The sequence below is a fragment of the Merops nubicus genome, unplaced genomic scaffold (assembly GCF_000691845.1).
Source record: "Merops nubicus isolate BGI_N331 unplaced genomic scaffold, ASM69184v1 scaffold15467, whole genome shotgun sequence".
In the NCBI taxonomy this organism is placed as follows: domain Eukaryota; kingdom Metazoa; phylum Chordata; class Aves; order Coraciiformes; family Meropidae; genus Merops; species Merops nubicus.
Window position 1 is genome coordinate 53376 of NW_008621121.1, and position 19651 is coordinate 73026.

At 42.7% G+C, this 19651-nt stretch overlaps 1 protein-coding gene across 1 annotated transcript in view; it reads right to left on the minus strand.

The window, feature by feature from the left end:
* LOC103776835 (calpain-8-like) overlaps positions 1-19229 on the minus strand; it is a 30818-nt gene extending 11589 nt beyond the window's left edge. Inside the window, 11 exon segments of the mRNA XM_008944362.1 lie at positions 488-663; positions 1367-1527; positions 3207-3281; positions 4923-5008; positions 5816-5899; positions 6793-6961; positions 7265-7398; positions 8350-8468; positions 16327-16396; positions 19015-19187; positions 19190-19229. Coding sequence (XP_008942610.1) covers positions 488-663; positions 1367-1527; positions 3207-3281; positions 4923-5008; positions 5816-5899; positions 6793-6961; positions 7265-7398; positions 8350-8468; positions 16327-16396; positions 19015-19187; positions 19190-19229 — 1287 coding nt within the window.
* Positions 19230-19651: the final 422 nt, after the last annotated feature.

A 19651-nucleotide genomic window follows, 5' to 3' on the forward strand; every position in this document is an offset into this window, starting at 1 on the left:
AAAAAAAAAAACACCAAACAGGAAAAAGCAAACCCACAATTACTGAACCAGAGCAATAGCATGATAGACAATGAATCAATACACTTTTGAAATGCAAGGGAAAATAATAATAATAAATAAATAAATAAATAAGTGACTACTGAGCACTAATGACAGTCTGTAATCAGGAACACTTCTCAGGAACTGCCAGACACCCTGAGCCTGCCCCCATTCAGATTTTGTAAGAGAAGGCTCTCAATGAGACTTGCTAAATTATTGCCTCTAGTCTACAGTGCTCTCCTGTTAAACTGGGACAAAAACTGAGCCTAAATTTATCTGAATATTCCCATATGATGTGGGTCAGGGAGAAATTAGAGGATTTGAATCATCCTTCAAAATCCATTTTTCATTGAAGTGTAATGCTGAATGTCAATATGTAGTACATTGCTAATTTTTTTCCATCACAGCAGAATAGGGAATAAAGCCTTTAATAAGGAGCAAACTTCACCTGGTAGAGTGAATAACCAATACTAAGCAGAGCTTCTCCCATTTTCTTCTGTCTCCTGCGGTTCTTCTGCATCAAGCCCACCAGTATAGTACAGCATGGCTCATCCAAACTCCCTTCATGGTCATCATCTGGCTCATCCAAACAGATTTTAAACTGGGGATTGGTCCAATATGTTGCTAAGAAATGCCAAGGTGAGACAAAAAGGAGGAGATTTTGTTGTCATTGTAGCCAAGGTGGCTGTCACTAGAGTTATAGAGAATGTCTTTTTGGAAAGATTTTTGTCTGGAGTTTTTCCAGTCCTTTCCATTACATTATATGGTTTTTATGTTCTCACAGCTATGCTGAATATCGATTGGAGCTACAGCAAATCAAACCACCAAGGTATTTCCTGGGGAGTAATGACCAACAGGGAGGAGCTGGTATCATTAATTCCAGCCAGTCCATTTATATCCAGGAAATATCCTTGGCCGAGGCTCTTATTGTTGCAAGAGGACCAAATGCCAGGCAGACTCTCCAGAGGCCTAACCTGAAAATGAATAGGAAACAACACTGCCACTGAACTGTTTCCTGGCCTACCCAACCCTTTGGAGGATTATTCTAGTCCATCCAAAAGCCATGTAAGTAGGAAAAGCAGACAGAGGGGGAAAAAAGAATATGACCATGAATTAACCGCTTAGTGGGTTGGTAATCCCTGATGAGGGAATAAGAGTGAATTAGATCTTCGTTTAGAATACCAGGCTTTTGCTAGCTTTCTAAACCCCAGAGAAAGAGCTGCACCTCCAAGCCCTTCCCACTGAAGCCCACTCCAGTTCACAAGCATTTATTTTTTAATTGTTTTGTTTGGTATTTCATCAAATGCCCACTTGGCTGGGTGTCCACCTGGATAGTTCTGGCAGCCCCCAGCAGTCGAACCTCGTCTCCACTGTCCTTTAAATAGAGTCAGGTCCCATTTATTGACCTCATTGCTTTCCAGTGTGTCAGGGGTCAAGTTGCAGATCTCAAGGCGGGTGAACTGTCTTTGAAAATCTGAAAATGCCATCCTGGCACACAAAAAAACCACAGTTAGTCCATCAGCCTGCAACAGTGAAGGCAACTGCAAATTGATGTCCCTCCTGAAAGAGAAGAAATGTTGGTACTACCAAGCTACCCAAAGCCCCATTTAATTGAACTCTGAAACTCGGAGCTGGCTTTTGGGAAAAAAATTTCCTACTCCATGAATGAGCTGTAACTCCCTGGAGACAGCTGTTCCCAGTGGCTGCTACAGGTTACAGGCTCAGTCATACCATTTTCTGTCACACTCAGCTGTGGACAATCCCTCATGGATCGTGTTCCATAAGTAAATTCACTAAAACTAGTGGAACAAAATGTGCAAAAAGATGTCATTTAATGGGAATAAAGAGATGGCCCTTATTGAAGCATCACTCAAGAAAAATCTCAGTTTAGTGTTTTGGTTTCATTCTGTTGTTGATGTTTGATTTTACCATTCCTTGTAGGTTTGCATGAGTGACAGACCTTGATCATTTCAAGCCACAAGTGGAGGTCTGTTCTCTTTTCTAAGTGCCTTAAGGCCCATATAGCTGATTGCACTGGAAGATGGTGGCCTTTTATCTTTCCAGTCTAGGACAGAATGACATGGGTTCAGTACTGATCCATATAATCAGCTAACTGGGATGGGCTGTCCATTAGGTCTGGGTAAACAGGCTCTTTCCAAGCTGGTAATCTAACTTTTTCATTAGTGTGTAGTATTTAGGAAAAAAAAAAATAAAAAAAAAATCAAAATGTAGAGCAGCTGAGCAGCTGAGGTTCATTCTTGCCACCACATTAATTTTATTACCATCTGTTCTGTCCCGGTTAGAAGGCAGAATTGTGTCCCACCTCCCTTATCCCTCAGTTTCCCAGATAGAGAGGTAAACAAGGAAGGCAGGGGTAATGAAAACCTTGCACCAAATTGAAAATTAACGAAAATGAAATATATTATTTAACAGGGAACAGAAAGGAAGAAGGGAAGGGGTTTAACAGGATACAGAAAGGAAGAAGGGTAGGGGTTTAACAGGGAAGGGGGGTTGTAGGAACAGCAAGGCAAGGAAGATTAAACTTCCAAATATACAAAACCCAAATGCTATGCTGAGGCTCCCCGGTGCTGGATCTCGCTGGATTGAGGTGGATTGAAGCTGGATGCACAATCCTTGGACGTGGATGGAGGCAGGGAAGAGTCTGCAGATCAGGCCCAGGTCTCCAAGATGGCCACGGCCACGTGTAGCACAGGGAGCAGCAGAGCAGCGTGTGCCCAGGTACAAGGTCAAAGGAGCGAGAGCAAGAGGAAGAAGAGAGAGAGGCGTGCCTTCCTCGCCCCTTTTATAGACCTTGGCAGGAAGTCCCGAAGACAGGAAAAGGGGAGTGGGAATAGGACAGGTGTACGCCCCTTTCATTCAGGCTTGTACCTGGTTTAGGGTTTCAGATCTCCACCCACCAGGGGCAGCAGGTTTCAAACCATTACACCATCTGGTCTCTATATTTTGGATATGCACTGAGTTATGCAAGCTCTAATAAAAGGTAATATTTGAAAGGGAAGGGAGATAAACAAGAGGCTAACAATGCACACATCATTATTAACCCCTTTGGTGCTGGCAGTTCCTCTCCATCCAACTGAAAAGGCTGCTTAAAGAGCATACATGCACATAAAATGTCCAAAAGCATAAGCTAAACGAACAGTTCTCACCAAAACTCTCCATCATCTACTTGCTTATCCAGAGCCTGTTTTTGTTTGGGATCAACATAATTCCATTCAGGAGCACTGCAGACAAAGCACAAAAGCAAGCTGTTCAGATGTATTTTGTTCTACAACAAGGTCAAAGAGTTAGGCTTTCTCTTTGGTTACAGCTGATAAAAGAGTATATATTTCTTCAACAACTAGACCTTCTGCCCCTCCCAACAACAGTAGACACTACAACTATACAGGGCTGGAATCAGTCTGCAAACATGTTTGCAACAAATAAGCCTTGAATTGAATCATCACTGCCAGGTGCCAGAATGTACAAATATTGCAGATTGGGTGGATTAGGTAACAGGCAGCCTGAAAGTCAGGCAGAGCTTCTCCATTGTAAGGTCTATTGGGATGCCTATGGAAACAAGATAAGCTCTGCTGCTGGGGTCACGAAATAACAAGAAAGCAAAAAGGTGGGATTAGAAAAAGTACTGCAGAAACAGTATTGCTCTTTTCCCATTCTGATATCAATGTCAGCAAGCTGGATTCTGCTCTGATCTTCTTCCACGTGACAATGCACTTCTGCACCTGCCTCAGCAAGGTTAAAACAGGTGGAACAAAATCAGGATAGGACATGTTTACATGCCTGAGGCACCTTATCTTGGGGCTGAGCAAAGCATCTCGGATAAAGGTAAGAATAATAGTAATGTTTATCTCTATTTTCTGTCCTTAAATGTAACACAACATCAGCACCAGGATTACAGTCAGTCAGGACAGGAAACTGAAATCTCAAAGCGCTGCATGAAAAATTATAATGTGGACCAAAAAGAAAGTAAAATTTATACCATTCCAGCTGCAAAAATAAAAGAGATGGTGTCACTACCATTCCTCTGAGATTCCAAGCTAGAATCATAGAATCATAGAATCCTTTAGGTTGGAAGACACCTCCAAGATCATCAAGTCCAACCATCAAGGCAACACTACTAAGTCCTCTGCAAAAACAGAATCAGAATCTGTCAGGGTTGGAAGGGACCACAAGGATCACACAGCTCCAACCCCTCTGCCACGAGCAGGGACACCTCCCACTAGATCAGGCTGCCCAGAGCCTCATCCAGCCTGGCCTTAAAGACCCCCAGGGATGGGGGGCCTCAACCACCTCCCTGGGCAACCCATTCCAGGGTCTCACCACTCTCATGGTGAAACCCATACCTGAAGCCCAGATAGTTTCTGAAATATTGTCAAACTTCTGGGTCTTCGCTTAGTCAACACCCCATTTTTTCAAGATTCTCCAGTAGAAACCAAATGCTGGTCTGATTTAGAGCTGAGCAACCTTGTAATTGAAGCAGAAGCACAATAGTTAAACCCTGCTGTAATTCACAGGAATGGGATTGGTTTGTATATTCTACTAAAGTAGTGGCACCATCAGTAGAATAAATCTGAGAAAAGTCATCTTGTAAAATGACTTGGATATGGCTTGCATTTGGCTTCTCACAATTAGAACATAGGCTGTTCTATCTCATTAGAAAGGTCTTCCTGAGGCAGGGAACAATGTCCACTGAGCAGAGCAGATCAATATCTAACCTTGCTAATAGATTAATAGTTTTATTCCAACTGATTTAGCAACTATCCTAAATGTGTTTTGTGATTAGATTAACTGCATAGTCCAAAATTAATTTTAAAATATACCAAAATACACTGAAGAGAGAGAAGCTGGGGCATATAAAAACTTACTTATCACTCCAAGCTCCAGTCCATTCCACTTCACCCCAGGGATTTCTAAGCCTCACTAGTTTCTCTGGCCGGCCTCGGTAATATACCTAAAAGATCCACAAACAGACCCTGAGCACTTCCATTATTCCAATCATCACAAGGCAGTTGCTCCTCAGATAGAATAAGACACAATTTGTACTTGAGTGATACAGTGCATTACAATTTGCAGTAGGTAAAAGACACCTAGATGTCTTCCACCTTTATTTTACATTATCCTGTGTCACCGAGTAAGCCATTAGCTGCAACGCTCACCAGGTCAAGTAACCACAGCAGCCTGCAAGGAAAAGCACCATCTACAAAACGACAGAATATCTACATCCTTGAAAGCAGATGTCACATAACACAGCAAAGTTGGAAAGAGGTTATTTGTCATGGACACCTCTGTAATGATTCCAGTTTCAGAGGAGTAGGAATGTCTAGGGCTCACTGTGAAGGTGAGACTAACGACGGTGTTGATGAAAGAGACTTTTAATCCTTTCCCATTAGCCCTGACTGGCAAAGTTCACACTCCCATCTCGAGCAGTAGGAACACGTGGGGAAGTGGCTGTTTCCTCTCCTATGTCTCCTTTCTGTACCCTCCATTTCAGTAACAGCTTGGCCCACTTTTACAATTTGTTTTCCAGTCTGTTGGTACAATACAAGCTGCAGACTGTACAGTATTTTCTACAGAACTGCCAGTGCTGAGCTTCCAACCTGACTAAGTACTACATGTACTTTCTTTTTTCTGTAAGAGGGTGCATAAGGTAGCAACATTTTTATTTGGTCAATCACAAAAAGACATCAGCAAGTTGAAGGCACTGCAGTATCGCAGCCCTAGGCTGGTTTGTATGATGGCCCTGGAGAGGCTGGCTTACCTCTTCTGCTCCAGTGACCGAATAAGCATGTCCCTTTACCAGCTTCAGGCTTGTGATTGCTTCTATTTCAGCTGCAGTAGTTATCTGGGGCAACAAAAGTAAACAAATTTAGAACTATATATTGTATACAAACTCAGCTTTCATGAGCAAATTAATATGGGGAAAGATACTCAAAGTGTTATGCAGGGGAATATATCCAAAGTGGTATGTACAACGAATATCAATTTTCTTGGTGCAAAGTGTATTAAATAGAGGTGAGATCCACAGCAAAAGTTCACATCCACATTTTCACCCCCTAAACATGCAGTCCTAGCACAGCAAATGTACAAGAATGTACAATGAAATCTAAATCAAAATCAAATTCCCACCTAAGGTAACAGACCCAGTCACCTGCAAAGACATGTTTATATGAACTAAACTACAGCCTGCCTCAGCTGAGATTCAGCCTATCAGAATTTGAACTCTGGTAATACTATATGCCATGAACCAGGATTTCAATCAAGATAAGGAAGCAGGATGTGAAAGGCCTGAAGTTTCCAGAACACGTACGAACATCACCTATAACTTGAGAGAGTTTGTATAACAGGTGTTAATAATCATTTAGGATGGAAAACCAAAGCCAGAGTCAGACTACAGGCTACAACAAAGTGTCTCAAAGCATTAGTTTCTGGCAGTCAAGTGTCTGGAGCTGAAATTACGCAAAATTTGAATACTTGGAGAATGAAAACTGCATTTGGGAATACCAGGCTCTAAGTATTACCACAGGCTGGTTTGTAAAAGGGGAGGCATGATGAGACCTGATTGTTTAGAACCTCATCTGAAGCTTTTATAACTGAAATTAATAAAAGTCCTCCATTAGTTTTAGCTTGCTTTTACCTCAGACCTTCCTACCTAATATTGGTTTAAGCTTTTGTTACAGTATGGACCAGAGCCCCAAGAAGACGAGCAAGGAGAGTAAAGTGGTAGCAGTCTCTTACATCAATGGAACAGCCAAGCAGTGACCCAGCCTTCAGAGCCTTCTTGATGATTTGGTATAGATTTGAAGGAGCCCTCCGCAGCAAATAGGACTCAGAAATACCTCCAGTAAAATCTTCAAAGCCCTCCATAGTCGACCCTCCTGCAAGAGCTTCATAAGAGCCATTCAACCTGTGGGACAGATGACAAGCTATAAAAGAGGCCACCTCCACCTGTACGCATTGGCTCTGCACATAGTAGGCCTTATAATTTAGTGACTCTCAGTCTGTACGATCATTGTGACCTGGGGCACCAGAAGTAAAGCCCCTTGAAACAGTAGGTTAGCAATACCCTTTATGGACCTAGAGGAGACTGTAAATAATGGGTGGACCAAAGGCTCTATTTGAGTGCAGTGTGTCATGTCTAACACCACTACCACCTGAGCAGGCAACTTCTGCACACTCAGGAGCAGCGCCTCCTGCGTAGACACCGTACTTGGCGTAGGCCTTTTCCAGCAGCGCGCTCCAGAACTCATTGCCATCCTCCGAGTGCACGAAGACCAGCTTCCCGTTCTTGGTGGGCAGCCTGTCATCCACCACAACGTCCACCCACTCCCCGTACTGCCAGAACTGATGAAAAGAAGAAAGGAAAATATGATGAGGGCTGGTGTACACATAATAGCTCCAAGGTAACATCAATTCATCCCCTCACCCGTCATTAGTTCCCCCTGGATAAGTCACTGTAAGGTTTCACTCCCATGTTGGACTGCTCTCCTTCATAATAGAGGCAAACTCTTCCCAGCCTTGTGAATCACTGAGGAGGCTTCTTAATGATGTATTAAATTTTGCTGATAGGTAATATTAACTGTATGTAACATCTGGAACACTGGAACACTATGCAGAATTTACACGGTGGAGAGTCCAGATGGCTAGAGTGTAGACGGGATACTCTAAAAGTATTTTTTCTTGTCTACTGTTTAAGGCTGAATCCTTAAAAGAAAACTTAAAAAAAGAAAAGAAAACCCACCTCTGTAAAAATGTAGTGCTGAAAGAAAATAAGATAATCCACACAATAACCCATCTGAGATGAGCTGATCTGGTGGAAGGGCCAGGTATGTGCTCTACAACACCTGTCCTCACCACAACACCTCCTTTGGCTTTGCAGGATAAATCCATACTGTTCACACTTGAGCCTAACCTCTAGTCAAGGCAGGTTGGTTCAGTCCCAAGATACTGAGCTTGCAGACAAGGAGATCCAGGCAAAGCCACGGAGAGGGAAGGGAAGGAGGAGGAACCACTTCAGCCTGAATTCTCTCTCAACAGTCAGCAGCAAGAGAGCTTGGCTTGACTCAGCTCTGGATCAGTTTATAAAACTTATATAACTCACCAGACCTCTCTCAGCTGTAAGATAGCAGAACCTAGCCAATGACTAGACATCACTGTACATTGCTTAACTGTTCTTCTTTTCCTTCCTTCTTCCCCACATGAATATTTGGCTTGTGCCAAACACAAATAAAGCTGCTTTTAGCCAAATACTAGCATTTTCCTCTTTTATTCTCAATACCCTGGCCATACAGGTACCTGGAAATGAAAGATCCCAGCATAGTCCTTCCGGAAACTCTGAGCCTTGGGAACAACACGGTACAGAACATCTGGATTCAAAGTGAGAGATGCAATGGCAGCTAGGAGCCAGCAGTCACCTAAAACCACATAAGTTACAAGGCAGAAGAATTCATTAATAAATAGGGGTTTGCTGAGCTGATCCTTACACCATTGTGTCATGTTCCCATCTAGACTAAAACATGAGCATTATGTGCTTTGCCAGGTCCTGTCAGAATTAGTATTGGTTCTACAATCCATTCTTGTTTTGTTGTGTTATCTCTTCTGTTCATTTTTCACTCACCCAAACCACATAGGTATCTTGGGGCCTCTTAAACTGATCATGGTGACAATCTCAATGGCCTAGTTTGGGCTTTGCTATTTTGGGTTTTTAACGAAGCTGTGAAAGCAGGCTGCTTTATCTAAGCTTGTTAGTGACCTCAGGAGACCAAGAATATAGCCAGGGAAAGAAGACATTCGGGGTATGCGGGTTGCAAAGCCTGGCCTGACAGTACAGAGTTAATGGCCTGTGGTACTTTAACAAGATGCAGGCCACCACACCTGGGAGTGGCAAGGGCTTAGAAGGTGTCCAGAAGAGCAGAAAAGCTCTGGGTTGATAGAAGGGTGGAGGGATTTCCATTCCTATCTTTAGGAGATTTGATGGATACCAGGAACATTTGGGTTGCTGTTCCTTCTTAGCCTGTTCTTTGAAGGTCTGAATTTAAAACAGCACTTAAGGCTACTACTACAGATTTGCCCATGAGTCTAATGGAAGCTGAAGTCTCCTACAAACTCTGCAAGGAGGTGAGTCCATTCTCTGGCCCACTCCTTATCCTGGAAAGGATAGGCATGCTCAGCCCTCCCAGGAGTCTGTGTGTCTCAGCTGGAGCTGTTTGCTGAGCTGGTCACCTGGTTGTTGTGGTTTAGAGGTTGGGTAAGTAGAAGCCTATCACACCAGAGGTGGTGCCCCTGGGAAACTCAGTGACTCATGGGTTCCTTATAGTATTTGTGTACTGCAAATAGCAGGAAGAACATTTGTGATTCTGTGTTGTTTCTGAGGTGTACAGGAAGTCTAGAAAAACAAAACTGCTCTGAATGTAGTAATATTTTCCTGGTTCCCTGTGGATTATCTGTGCCAAAACAGTTTCTTTGTGCAGGTGTATATTCTGCAGAAGGAGTTGGCATAACAGCTCTTGCTTCATTGCAAATAAGCTAACAGGAAAACCAAGGAAAGGGCTTAATCTGTAGCATGATTTAATATCGTAGAGCAGCAGTTAACTCTTTATATTGGCTTCCACTTTAGGATTTAGTGCCATGATAAATATAACTGTAAGGATAAGATATGGGGACTTGCCTGGTGCTGTGTGCTCTCTGCCACCTGCACCACCCTAGGAGGTACCCAGATACCTCCTATGAGCTGAGCAAGAAACAGCTGTTCCCAGTTAGCCAGTTAGTGACTTCAGAAACACCTGTAAAGAAGTGGCCCTGGTGTGATGACCTGCAACCTACCTGAGCTGACAAATCTGATTATGGGTGCAAAAGTATGCTCTACCCAATGAGCCAGCCCAGGCATTTTCAATGAGGAAGGAAAACCTAGTATGAATATCTGAGGTCCTGCTCAAGCGTTCCCCAAGATTGTTCTACGATTGCATTATCTTGGCTGCTGTCTTCAGGAAAGAGCATTCAAGCTGGAAAGAGGTAGAAAATGGGTGAACTACCTGCTTCTCCTCATCCACTTGCATTTCTTATAAGAAGAGGTTAAAAAAAAATCTGTCCTGCTCATCCTACACAAGTGAAGTTTGAAGAGGAAGTGCGATGCAGGTTCCATGCTACTTTGCAGAAAAGCTGTTTGAGCCAAGAGCTCTTACTTAAAAGGTAAGATTTCATTTGCAGAGGAGAAGATAAATTAAAATAAAAGGGTTGTGAGATGTTTGAGCTGGAAATAGGAAAATTTTGCTGCTATGCATATAGAAAAGAGTCTGAAAGCATCAACTATGAGCAAAAACCTCCTCAAGCTCATCTTCAACCTAATTATTTTACAAATTACTTTGCATTCTGTGAGAGACAGCTCAAGTCACTGGTCTGGAATGCTCCTCCCACCCATAGGTACCTCTGTATAAAATAAACAAAATTAGGAGAGCACAAGGGAGGGAAGGCTTTAAGGACCTTTTTGCCAAAGAAAAGGTAGATCCACAAAAAAAGGAAACTGAGAGCACTGGGATCTGCTTTGTATCTATTTCTTTGGTACGGGTGTACGCCTTATGCTGTTGTAGTGTCTGCTTTTGTCTGGAGCAGCAGAAATAATGGTGATAAGCCTAGGGAACAGCTCTTCAGAGGAGAAAGGTGAAACACCTTATAAAGTCAAAACAAAAGCCCTCATTTCTCAGCTACCCCAGATATTCTTGCTGCTCTGGCTGTTCCTGGCATGCTGTGAAGCACAGAAGACTGTTCCTGAAAAAGGGGCAGGTTGGAGGTGCTGGTGTCCCTGTTGTGTCCTGCCACCCCCAATATGACCAGAGAAGGTCTGCAACAGTGATGAGCTGGTGCACTCCCGATGTGCAACATCTAAAAGGGTTTCTCCTTCTTGGTTCAGGCCAGGTTTTTATAGCCAGTGAAGGAGAAACTACTCTGGGCTTTGCTGAGGATGGTGTATGTTTGATGCACAATTAGACAGAAGAATCAGTGAAATGAGAGGGGTTTCCTTAAATACATTATTTACTTCTCTGACTCAGAACTAAGCAATTTCAGAATCTCAAACCCATAAGATGCCAAATGCAGCATGAAATCCTTTATCTTACAGTATGAATTAGCTTCTTAGCATCTGAGAGAGAGAGAGTGACATTGGCATTGGAGCTTCTGCCTCCCACAAACAGACCATGCAATCTAACCTCTCGGGAGAGCATGAGGGGTAACTCTGATCAAAGAACACATGGAAGGAATTGTGTTGGAAGTATCGCAGTGGTGAACTGGGCCTTAAAAATAACTACACCCACCTCGAGCAATTCAGAGTCCTATCTCTAAACCTTACTTAGGGGCTTTGGCTAAGCTTGTGGCTGAAAAAATATCAACTGTGACCTCCAAAAAAGAACTAGCTGGGAACTGGCTGCTGTGCAGTAACTTGATAAAAAGGAGGGTTTTCATGGAGTGCCTAGATGCAGATGGTTTGGGGCCATCTTTACATACAAGTAATGCATTACATTCAGGTTCCTGTGATGCTGGCTTTAAGACAAATTAAAAAGGATGCAGGAATCTGTCTGTATCAAGCAGCTTCCAGGATGGAGCCTAAATTGCACAGATTACCTTTTAGCTTCTTGCACACCACAATGAGATCCTGGCCTATTAATAACATTTCTCATCCTTACTGGATAATATATTACTAGTTCTAAAAAAATACAAGTTGACAGTACATGTTCTTTTTTTCAAAGTTCAACATAATTTTCCTGGCAGCAAATTTCAGAGTTTTATTTACAGTTGTGTCTACAGGATAGTGCATCTGCAGAAGCTCCATAGAAGGGCAGCTTATGTAGGACCACTCAAACTTGTCCTGATTCAGCTGCAGCTGTTATAAGTCTTTTTTCACACTGTGAGGAAACTATTTGAATCCCTTCCTAAAAAGTGACTTTTTGGAGGGAGAGGAAATTAGGTCAATTGGACAATTAATTAAATATTTAATTAGAATGTATTTCCAATAGAGTTATGGTCAGAAAAATGACAATACAAAAAAAACAGTTTTGCTCCCCGTATATATTTAAAGTTGTAGCCTTTTAGCACAATTTTTTTTTTTTTTTTTTTTTAAAGTTTTTTTTTTTTTTTTAAAGTATTCCCAGCACTAGCCTTGCAAGGCTAAATCACCTATGGCCACATACACTGCTTTCTGCTCAGTCTCATATTTCATGAACAAAAGTTTCAGGCAAGTGCCAGTTACGGTGTTTACCACTGCTGCTGAATGTGCTAAAAAGAAGCCAGCATGACTCCTGGATCTGAAGTAATTTGTAATGTTGGTAAAGGGCAACTCTATTTTTTTTTTTTTCCTTCTTTTTTCTTTTTTTCCCACTTTGAAATTAGCAGTTTACCTTGAGTTTGTGGTGGAAAGGGTAAACATGAGGCCTAGCTATGCCTAGTTCTGTGTGTGTGTATCTATATATTTATATATATATATATGATCTTGGAGATTTCCTTTGACTGTTAGTGCACTTTAAATAAAACCTCTTGCTGCTCAGAGATGCACTGAGATGGCTTGTGATCTCAGTTCTACACAGGTGCCTCCTGGTTTACAGAGATAATCAAATTGCTACAGAGAATACTGAATCCTTGGTGACCTGAGAGCTAAGCGACTCCTCTATATTGATGGTGTTTACCCACTCACAAAGTCCATAAAATAAAGAAGAAATTTGATTGGTTTCAGTTTCTACAGAGCTGTGTTTAGTTACCATCAAAGTCTCTAGACACAGACCAACTAAGCTCTTCATTGACATAGTGATGGTGAGTTTAAGCCAAAAGTCCAAGTGTCTGGTTCCCAGATCTAACTGGACAGTACAGAACCATTTCTGTGCTGGCCGTACTCTGGCTTGTTGCTATTTCAGCAACTCCTGGTGTTCAGAAGGGTCCAAACACAATGCTGTGGCTCTTGCTTCTTGGTTTGTCAAGAAGATTTGACCCCCAGCTTCAGTTTCTGCTGGAAGCCCTTCCTCAGAACTTGTGGTACCTGGGGTATCCTTCCAGACATCAAGGAAGCAATACCCACTAGCTTTATAATTTCTGCAGTGCAGGCTGTTCCTCCTTTGAGATTTCTAAAGAAGGTTTCCTAAAGTTTTCTATGGAAATAAATTAAGTTCTGCAGCTATGTACAGAAAGGCAAAGGATCACCCAGCAAAGGAACTGGCTCTCTTCTCTTTGGGGTCTCAGAATTGTCAGTGAATGTGTTTTGTGAGGTCTAGGGGATATATCTGCTAGAACAAGGATCTGCAATACCCCTGGACCCATGGGACTGAACATCAGAAGGGCCATATATTAATGTCTGCAGCAAAATAAGTGAATAAACGCCATACTATTAAGCACTCTCCTGATTACAGGAACTCCAAAGAATATCACAATAGGTATCAAATCTATCTCGGAACTGTCAGGCTTTGCTTCCTTCTCCAATCCACCTGTAACCTTCTTAAATCTGCCCATAAGACAAGACATGCCCAAAACACGTGTGGAGTGGGATCCTCAGCTGGTGTGGGTTGGTGTACCTGCACTGGCTTCAGGGGACTTCTCCAGCTGACAGCCTATTGTACCCTCTGAGCCTTCAGAACAAAAGCCACTCTATGAATATAAATGGTGTAGATCTAGAAAGCTAATATTAAACTGAGAGGATCTGAGTATGTTTTATATTATTTAAATTAAATTTATGTCACTTTTTCTTAACAACTTCTGCAAACAATTTGGGGGTTAACTTATTCAGATAGCTGCAAGAAAACTTCATAAGTCACCTTTAACAACTAAGACTATGTGACTGCATTTTAAGTTGTTACTAGGCTATCAAAAAGATATGGTTCAAAGAACATTTAAAATATTTCAAGTCTTTCAAGCTCCCATCAAACTTCCCAAGCTGATATTCATCTAACTTACACTGTTGTCAAAGAAATAAGTTTAATGGAGTGAGACTAACTCTGGGTTTTCTTGTTCCTTTTGTTCATATAAACCCAGACTTGCACTGTTATTTTTAAAAGAAAAGAAACAAGTCACAGAAGATTATTAAAAATAGGCTGGATTTCCCTACAGGACCTGTTAACTGGTCACATACGTGGCTTATGTAAATATGTAATCAACGTCTGTTTTAATAGAAGTGTTTTACATGAAGGCTTTAGTAACAATGACCTTGATATTCAAGGTATTGGATCAAATACCAAAAATGCATAATATGCCTCAGAGATGTAAAGCAAATACCTGACTGCTGGAAAGGAAATCCCATGCCTATATTCTGAAGGGGTTTTTTTTTGTGATGGGTCAGTGTGTGTAGAAGCAATTGTAAGCAGCCTTGCAGAAACAAATTGGATTATCTTTGATTATTTTATCTAATGTTGAGAGAGAAGAAGAGAAAAGGAAGCTCCTAACAAGAGCAGAATTACACTTTGGGGTTTTTCCTCAAGGTTTAGGGGTAGCTTTCAGGACTAGTACATGGGTACTGCCCACCAAAGGCTGACTTGGGAAAGCCTGGAGCCAGGAACCATTTCCAGATTCACAGGAGGTTTTTGGGTCCAGGCCTGTTGTTACCACTATTTGATGGATTTTGGCACTGCTCTCTAATGAAAGCCCATTTAGCACAAAGGACTGGGACTCTATAGAGACATTCAGGAGGTGACAGAAATAAAAAGGGGCTCAGGTTATTTGCATTCAGTTTCTAGGCTTAACACAAATAATACACTGATCTAGTTTAAAAGCAAGTAATATTCTTTAGTCCATTAGCTTATAAACTGTCAAGGAAAATGAGGTTTCACTTCAGGCATATGATTTTTTTTTTTAATGTTATTATAGAAACTTCCCAAATTGAAGGTGACAAGAAATGTCACTTTTATTGCTTATCTGAACCATCCTCCTAAAATACAGTAAGTAATTTCCCTATACTCCGTTCCAGCATCTACCAAATAAATATCCTGGAGCAAGTATATGATTGGGCATCTTATTTTTAGCATTTGGAGCATAAGCCCACACACCAGGGAATTTTTTAGCAATTGCTTTAATGGTGCTGTGTTTACAGGACCAGCATTGGTATTATTTATTGCGAATGACTTGCAGAAATTGTTTGAATCTCATTTGCACAATGGATGGGCTAGAAGACCAGCAAGGTCAGGAATACTGTGGTTAGCAGCGCAGGAGGGAGAGAGGCTGATTTCTTTGTGTCTAATCTATCAAATTCTCATTACAGGAGTTTCAGCCTTCTCGCCTCTATATGTAGTCAGGAGAGGTTGCTGCTGCTGTCTTCTGGAAGTGGATCTTATCAGTGAGGCAGGCAGGGGAAGAACAGCTATTCAAAGGGGGAATAAAATATTCTCCTGGCCACTTGCATAGGAGCTCTGTTTAGACAGTGGCAAGCATTGGAGAAAAATTGGTGAGGAAGTGTTTCTAGGATGGATCTCCAGGAAAGGATGAGAGCTGTTGGAGAGACATCCCATCAGTGTCAGGCCCTAACTCAGGGAACTGAGCAACTGCCTTTTTTGTCTCCATTTGCATAGTGTGGCCAGTGCCTGGTCACTCCAGTTCCTGTTCACAGGTCTACACCAAATGCTGTACAAGAAGAAGAAACATCCAGCATTTAGGGCTTGAAACTATTTGCTTGTTTTGGATAGCATTACAAAGTTTGCATGCTCTGTTAATTTTTTTTTTTTTTTTTTTTTTTACAGTGTGGTAATTATTTCTAACTCATGCCAGCCCCAGCCCCTGTACTAAACCAGTTCCTGCTCTGCTCCTTAGTTGTTGTCTATTTGTTTTGTGTGAAACTGAGGCTAGATCTTGGCCAGCCTCCCAAATAATAAACCCTAATGACTAGGCTACAGGGTGAAACTTCCCTGGTGTCCCTTGTCCCCTGAGTCTTTGGGGCCACTCTTGCTGGGATAGGCATGAAGTCCACTTGCTTGCTTCAAGGCAAGTCCTCTCATGATTAGGTTTCTGTCCAGCTCTGTCTCAAGAGGTGAAAAGCAAGCCAGTCTTCTGCTCCACAAGGGGATAATTACCTTCCTACCTACAGAAGAGAGTTTGGTGTCTCCCAGGTTTGACATAGATCTTACAAGCCCACATATACCCTGTGCCAGGCAGCAATGCTGGTGCATGAGCCCCCTTCATGAGTATCTACCTCTCTCTGTACTGTGTCTGGGACATAGCCAATAAAATAGTCCATGTATGAGGAATTTTTAAATTAAGCTTTTTTTTTTTTTTCCCCCCTCCTTCCAAAACAGAATTCAGAAGCTCTGTACATACCCAGCTCTCCTTGGCAGACATCTGTTCGAGTAGCTCCTCCAACTATAAACTGGGGGTTGGCACATAACTCCTAAAAAGACACATTTTCAAAGTATGCATTACCCTTTCTGGTCTGAAAAGTTCCCATTTCTTGTTTCAGTATTAAAAAAATATTAAACACCTTCAATGTTTCTTAAAAATATATCCCTTGTCCTCTGATTAACATGGTGTCAGAACAATGTCGCCTTATTAAATTGAAGACTGCATGTATTTTTTGAGGCAAATCCTGAAGCCCTTTGTTACTTGAGACTGTCAGTAATATTAGTGAGAATTTTTGCTATTGTGGGGACAGAGGTGAAAATCCAAACTCGGCGTTTACGTCTTATTTTATCCTGCTGTGGTTTCGGCTCAAGCAGTGCAACTGAGTTTGTGACTGTCGCTGCTGGCTCTGACACTGGAGCTGTGCCAAGTTTCCACTGCAACTGGCATGGAGGATGTTTCCCCACACCAACTCTGCTTCCTGAGAGGCCAACCACAAAAACACTTTTATTAGCAACTCTCCCTTTCTTCCTGGCCCTTTGGGGCCTGCCAAGTAGGTTATAGCAATAACTGTCCCTCGGATCCCAACTCCAAGTCCTGCAACAATTCATGCCCTATATTAGGAAGTCAATATTGTCTCTCTAGAGACAAAAGCCTTCCCTTTCTCACAAGTGTTTTCCATGAGCTTCTGAATGGCGGCAAGGGGCAGTTTATAGGAAGCCTAACTTGGCAAGCAGGGTTGAGGAAGACTTAGGCAGTGGCTGGCTCTCCCAGAGAGCAGCAGTGATCAGCTCTGAGCATCCCATAGAGACAGGGACAACCCAGGACTGCTGTGTGAGATGAAAAGCCAGTTTGTGAATCGCCTTTTGCAACAGGTGTGATGTCAGCTATCTGCTTTTTGCTTATGTGATTATCCAGCTGGTCAGTTGCTTCACAGTTGTCATGTTGGATAGGAGTCAGGAGAAGGTTACCTACCACACATAAAAGGGTTTGTGTTTTTGGTGCTTTTTTTTCTCCTCCCTTCAAAGTGGTGCACCTGGTGCTACTCAGCTGTGTATGACATTACTCACCTACACATCTGTCCTTTCAGAGGCCAATCGCCACACACACCTTTTGCACGACTGCATTTCCACCTTCTCTCTTTCTATAAACCCCATGCTGAAATTGGAGTATAAGTCTTTGATGGCAGAGTGTCTAACACTCACTGTCTGCAAACCAGCAGTCACAGCGTGGGGCTGGGGAGGATGACCTTAGCAGTGGATGTTTATTTTGAAAGGGACATTTCTGCAGCAGATCTCCTCCAGATTGCCCACTGGCTCCTGCTGCACAATTCAGATGCAGGCATGTAAGTGAAAAGTGATCTCATCGACCTGCGATGGCAGACAGAATTCGCAGATGGAAACCTCTTGGCTGGTTGAAAGAGACCAAGAAATGAGCAGAGCTGTGACCTCCAACAGCTCTGACAGTAGGTCAGATTCAGGTCCCTCCATAGGAGAGCAAAGCAGAGCATCTATATCCCCTTGCAGCAGGGGCTGGCCTCTGCCCCATGCATCAGAATAAGCCAGTGGGTCCTGGTACTTGGAGATTAAGTGTCTATAAACTGCCCTGTCTCTGCTGGGTGCCAGAAGGGTGGAGGGGTCCCATGCAGGCAGGTCTCTGGCAGGGCTGGAACATTTAACCCTGTTGGATCTCAGCCTTCAGTCGTTCCTTATCCTGCTACGCTTGTGACTGTGTCTCTGACTGCAGTGTTGTTCTTGCATGAGGAGCCCAAGTCTAATTTAACAAGTTTTCCAAGGCTGATCTCCCAGGGTAGAAGGTGTTGATGAACAAATGGGGTTGCTGCAGTAGCAACTTGGAGTTACTAAACCTGCAAGTTTCTGCTTCTCACTTTTCAGGTAAAAAAATAATAGAAATCAAAGCCTTGGCATTTTCCCTTCTTCTAGTTCTCCTTTCCCTCACCAGAGGAAGGTGAGTTGTTTGCAGATTTTTCATTCCTTCCCCTGTGTTTAAATCTTACTTGATGTTTCAAGGAGGGGCAAAATGATAAAGGAGGAGCAAAGTAGGGACAGAAAAAAATTTAAAAAAAAAAAAAAAAAATCAGAAAATCTCTGAAGCCCTGATTTTGTAGTTTAAAAACTAAGCCAGCATCTAATCTTTCATGATGAAAGGAGTTTCTTGAAATGAAAGGCTATTTATAGGATATATGTATTTGGGTAATAACAGCTCCAATCAGTTTTTCTTAAACTGTTATCGATAGCTTAAAGCGAGGCCGAGGATCTTATTTAAGTATTAGCCTGATTTCCTAGGGTGCACAGTGGCAAGACCTCGGTGTGGATACCATTACAGTTGATGGTTTGTGGTCCCTGGTGTGCCTTGTGGCCTGTTCGGATATGCATGGTGTTTTTGCCCATTTTTACTGGATTGTACCCTGGACCCTGTGGAGCTGGGCTGGACTGGGAAGAAGCAGGTTCCCATGAAGCTGTTACGAGATTCCTTGATTTAAAAAGGGCTTAGAAGACATTGATTTCTTTTTTCTTCCTCTCTTTTCAACCTTGTTTCTGCTAGCCATGGAGGTAAAGCAAGACAGAAGGAAAAAAGAAGGCATATAGGAATAATGGATATCCAGGTTCACACGGAGGTTCAGGTCAGGCAGTTACAAAGCACTCTTACCGTGGGGCGCTTCCAGATTATCCCCTGGGTTTTGAAGGAGTACGGTCCCAGGTCCCGATAGCCCAGCGCAGAGGGACAGGCTGGGAACTCCTCATCCTTGAATAAGGTGCCAGACTGCAGGCACTGCTGCTTCAGGGCTTCATAGTCCTGCTTCAAATACTTGATGGCATTCCTACCGCTCTGTCTTGGCACAGCCTTGCCACGACCCTGGACATGCCTGCCCACCTTCTTGGCGTGTAATGTGGCTCTGTCGTTGCCTCCTGGGCAAGCAGTGGTGAAAATAGGCAGGTAAGAGGCTCGGGTGGAGCCAGGGGCTGCCCTAAGCGTTCCAAAAGCCCTGGAGGGAGGAGGCACCAGAAGTGTAAATATGTACCTGAGATGTACCCGAGAGATGTGGGCAGGGAGCTGGCACTGATGGGACTGTGGCGCTGCCCTGTGCTGCTCTCACGTTACTTGCTTTATTGCTGCCCCTTTTTAAAAAACACTTTTAACAAGGAGCAAGGGAAAACAGTGGTTTTGCAAACACACCTATTTACACACGGAAAGTGATTGTGTGCATTCGTGTGCTGAAAGTCAGGCTTGAGGACCAGTGCTTTAAAAATCTAGATGAAGATGATTAAAAGCTCTTTTGCTCCCT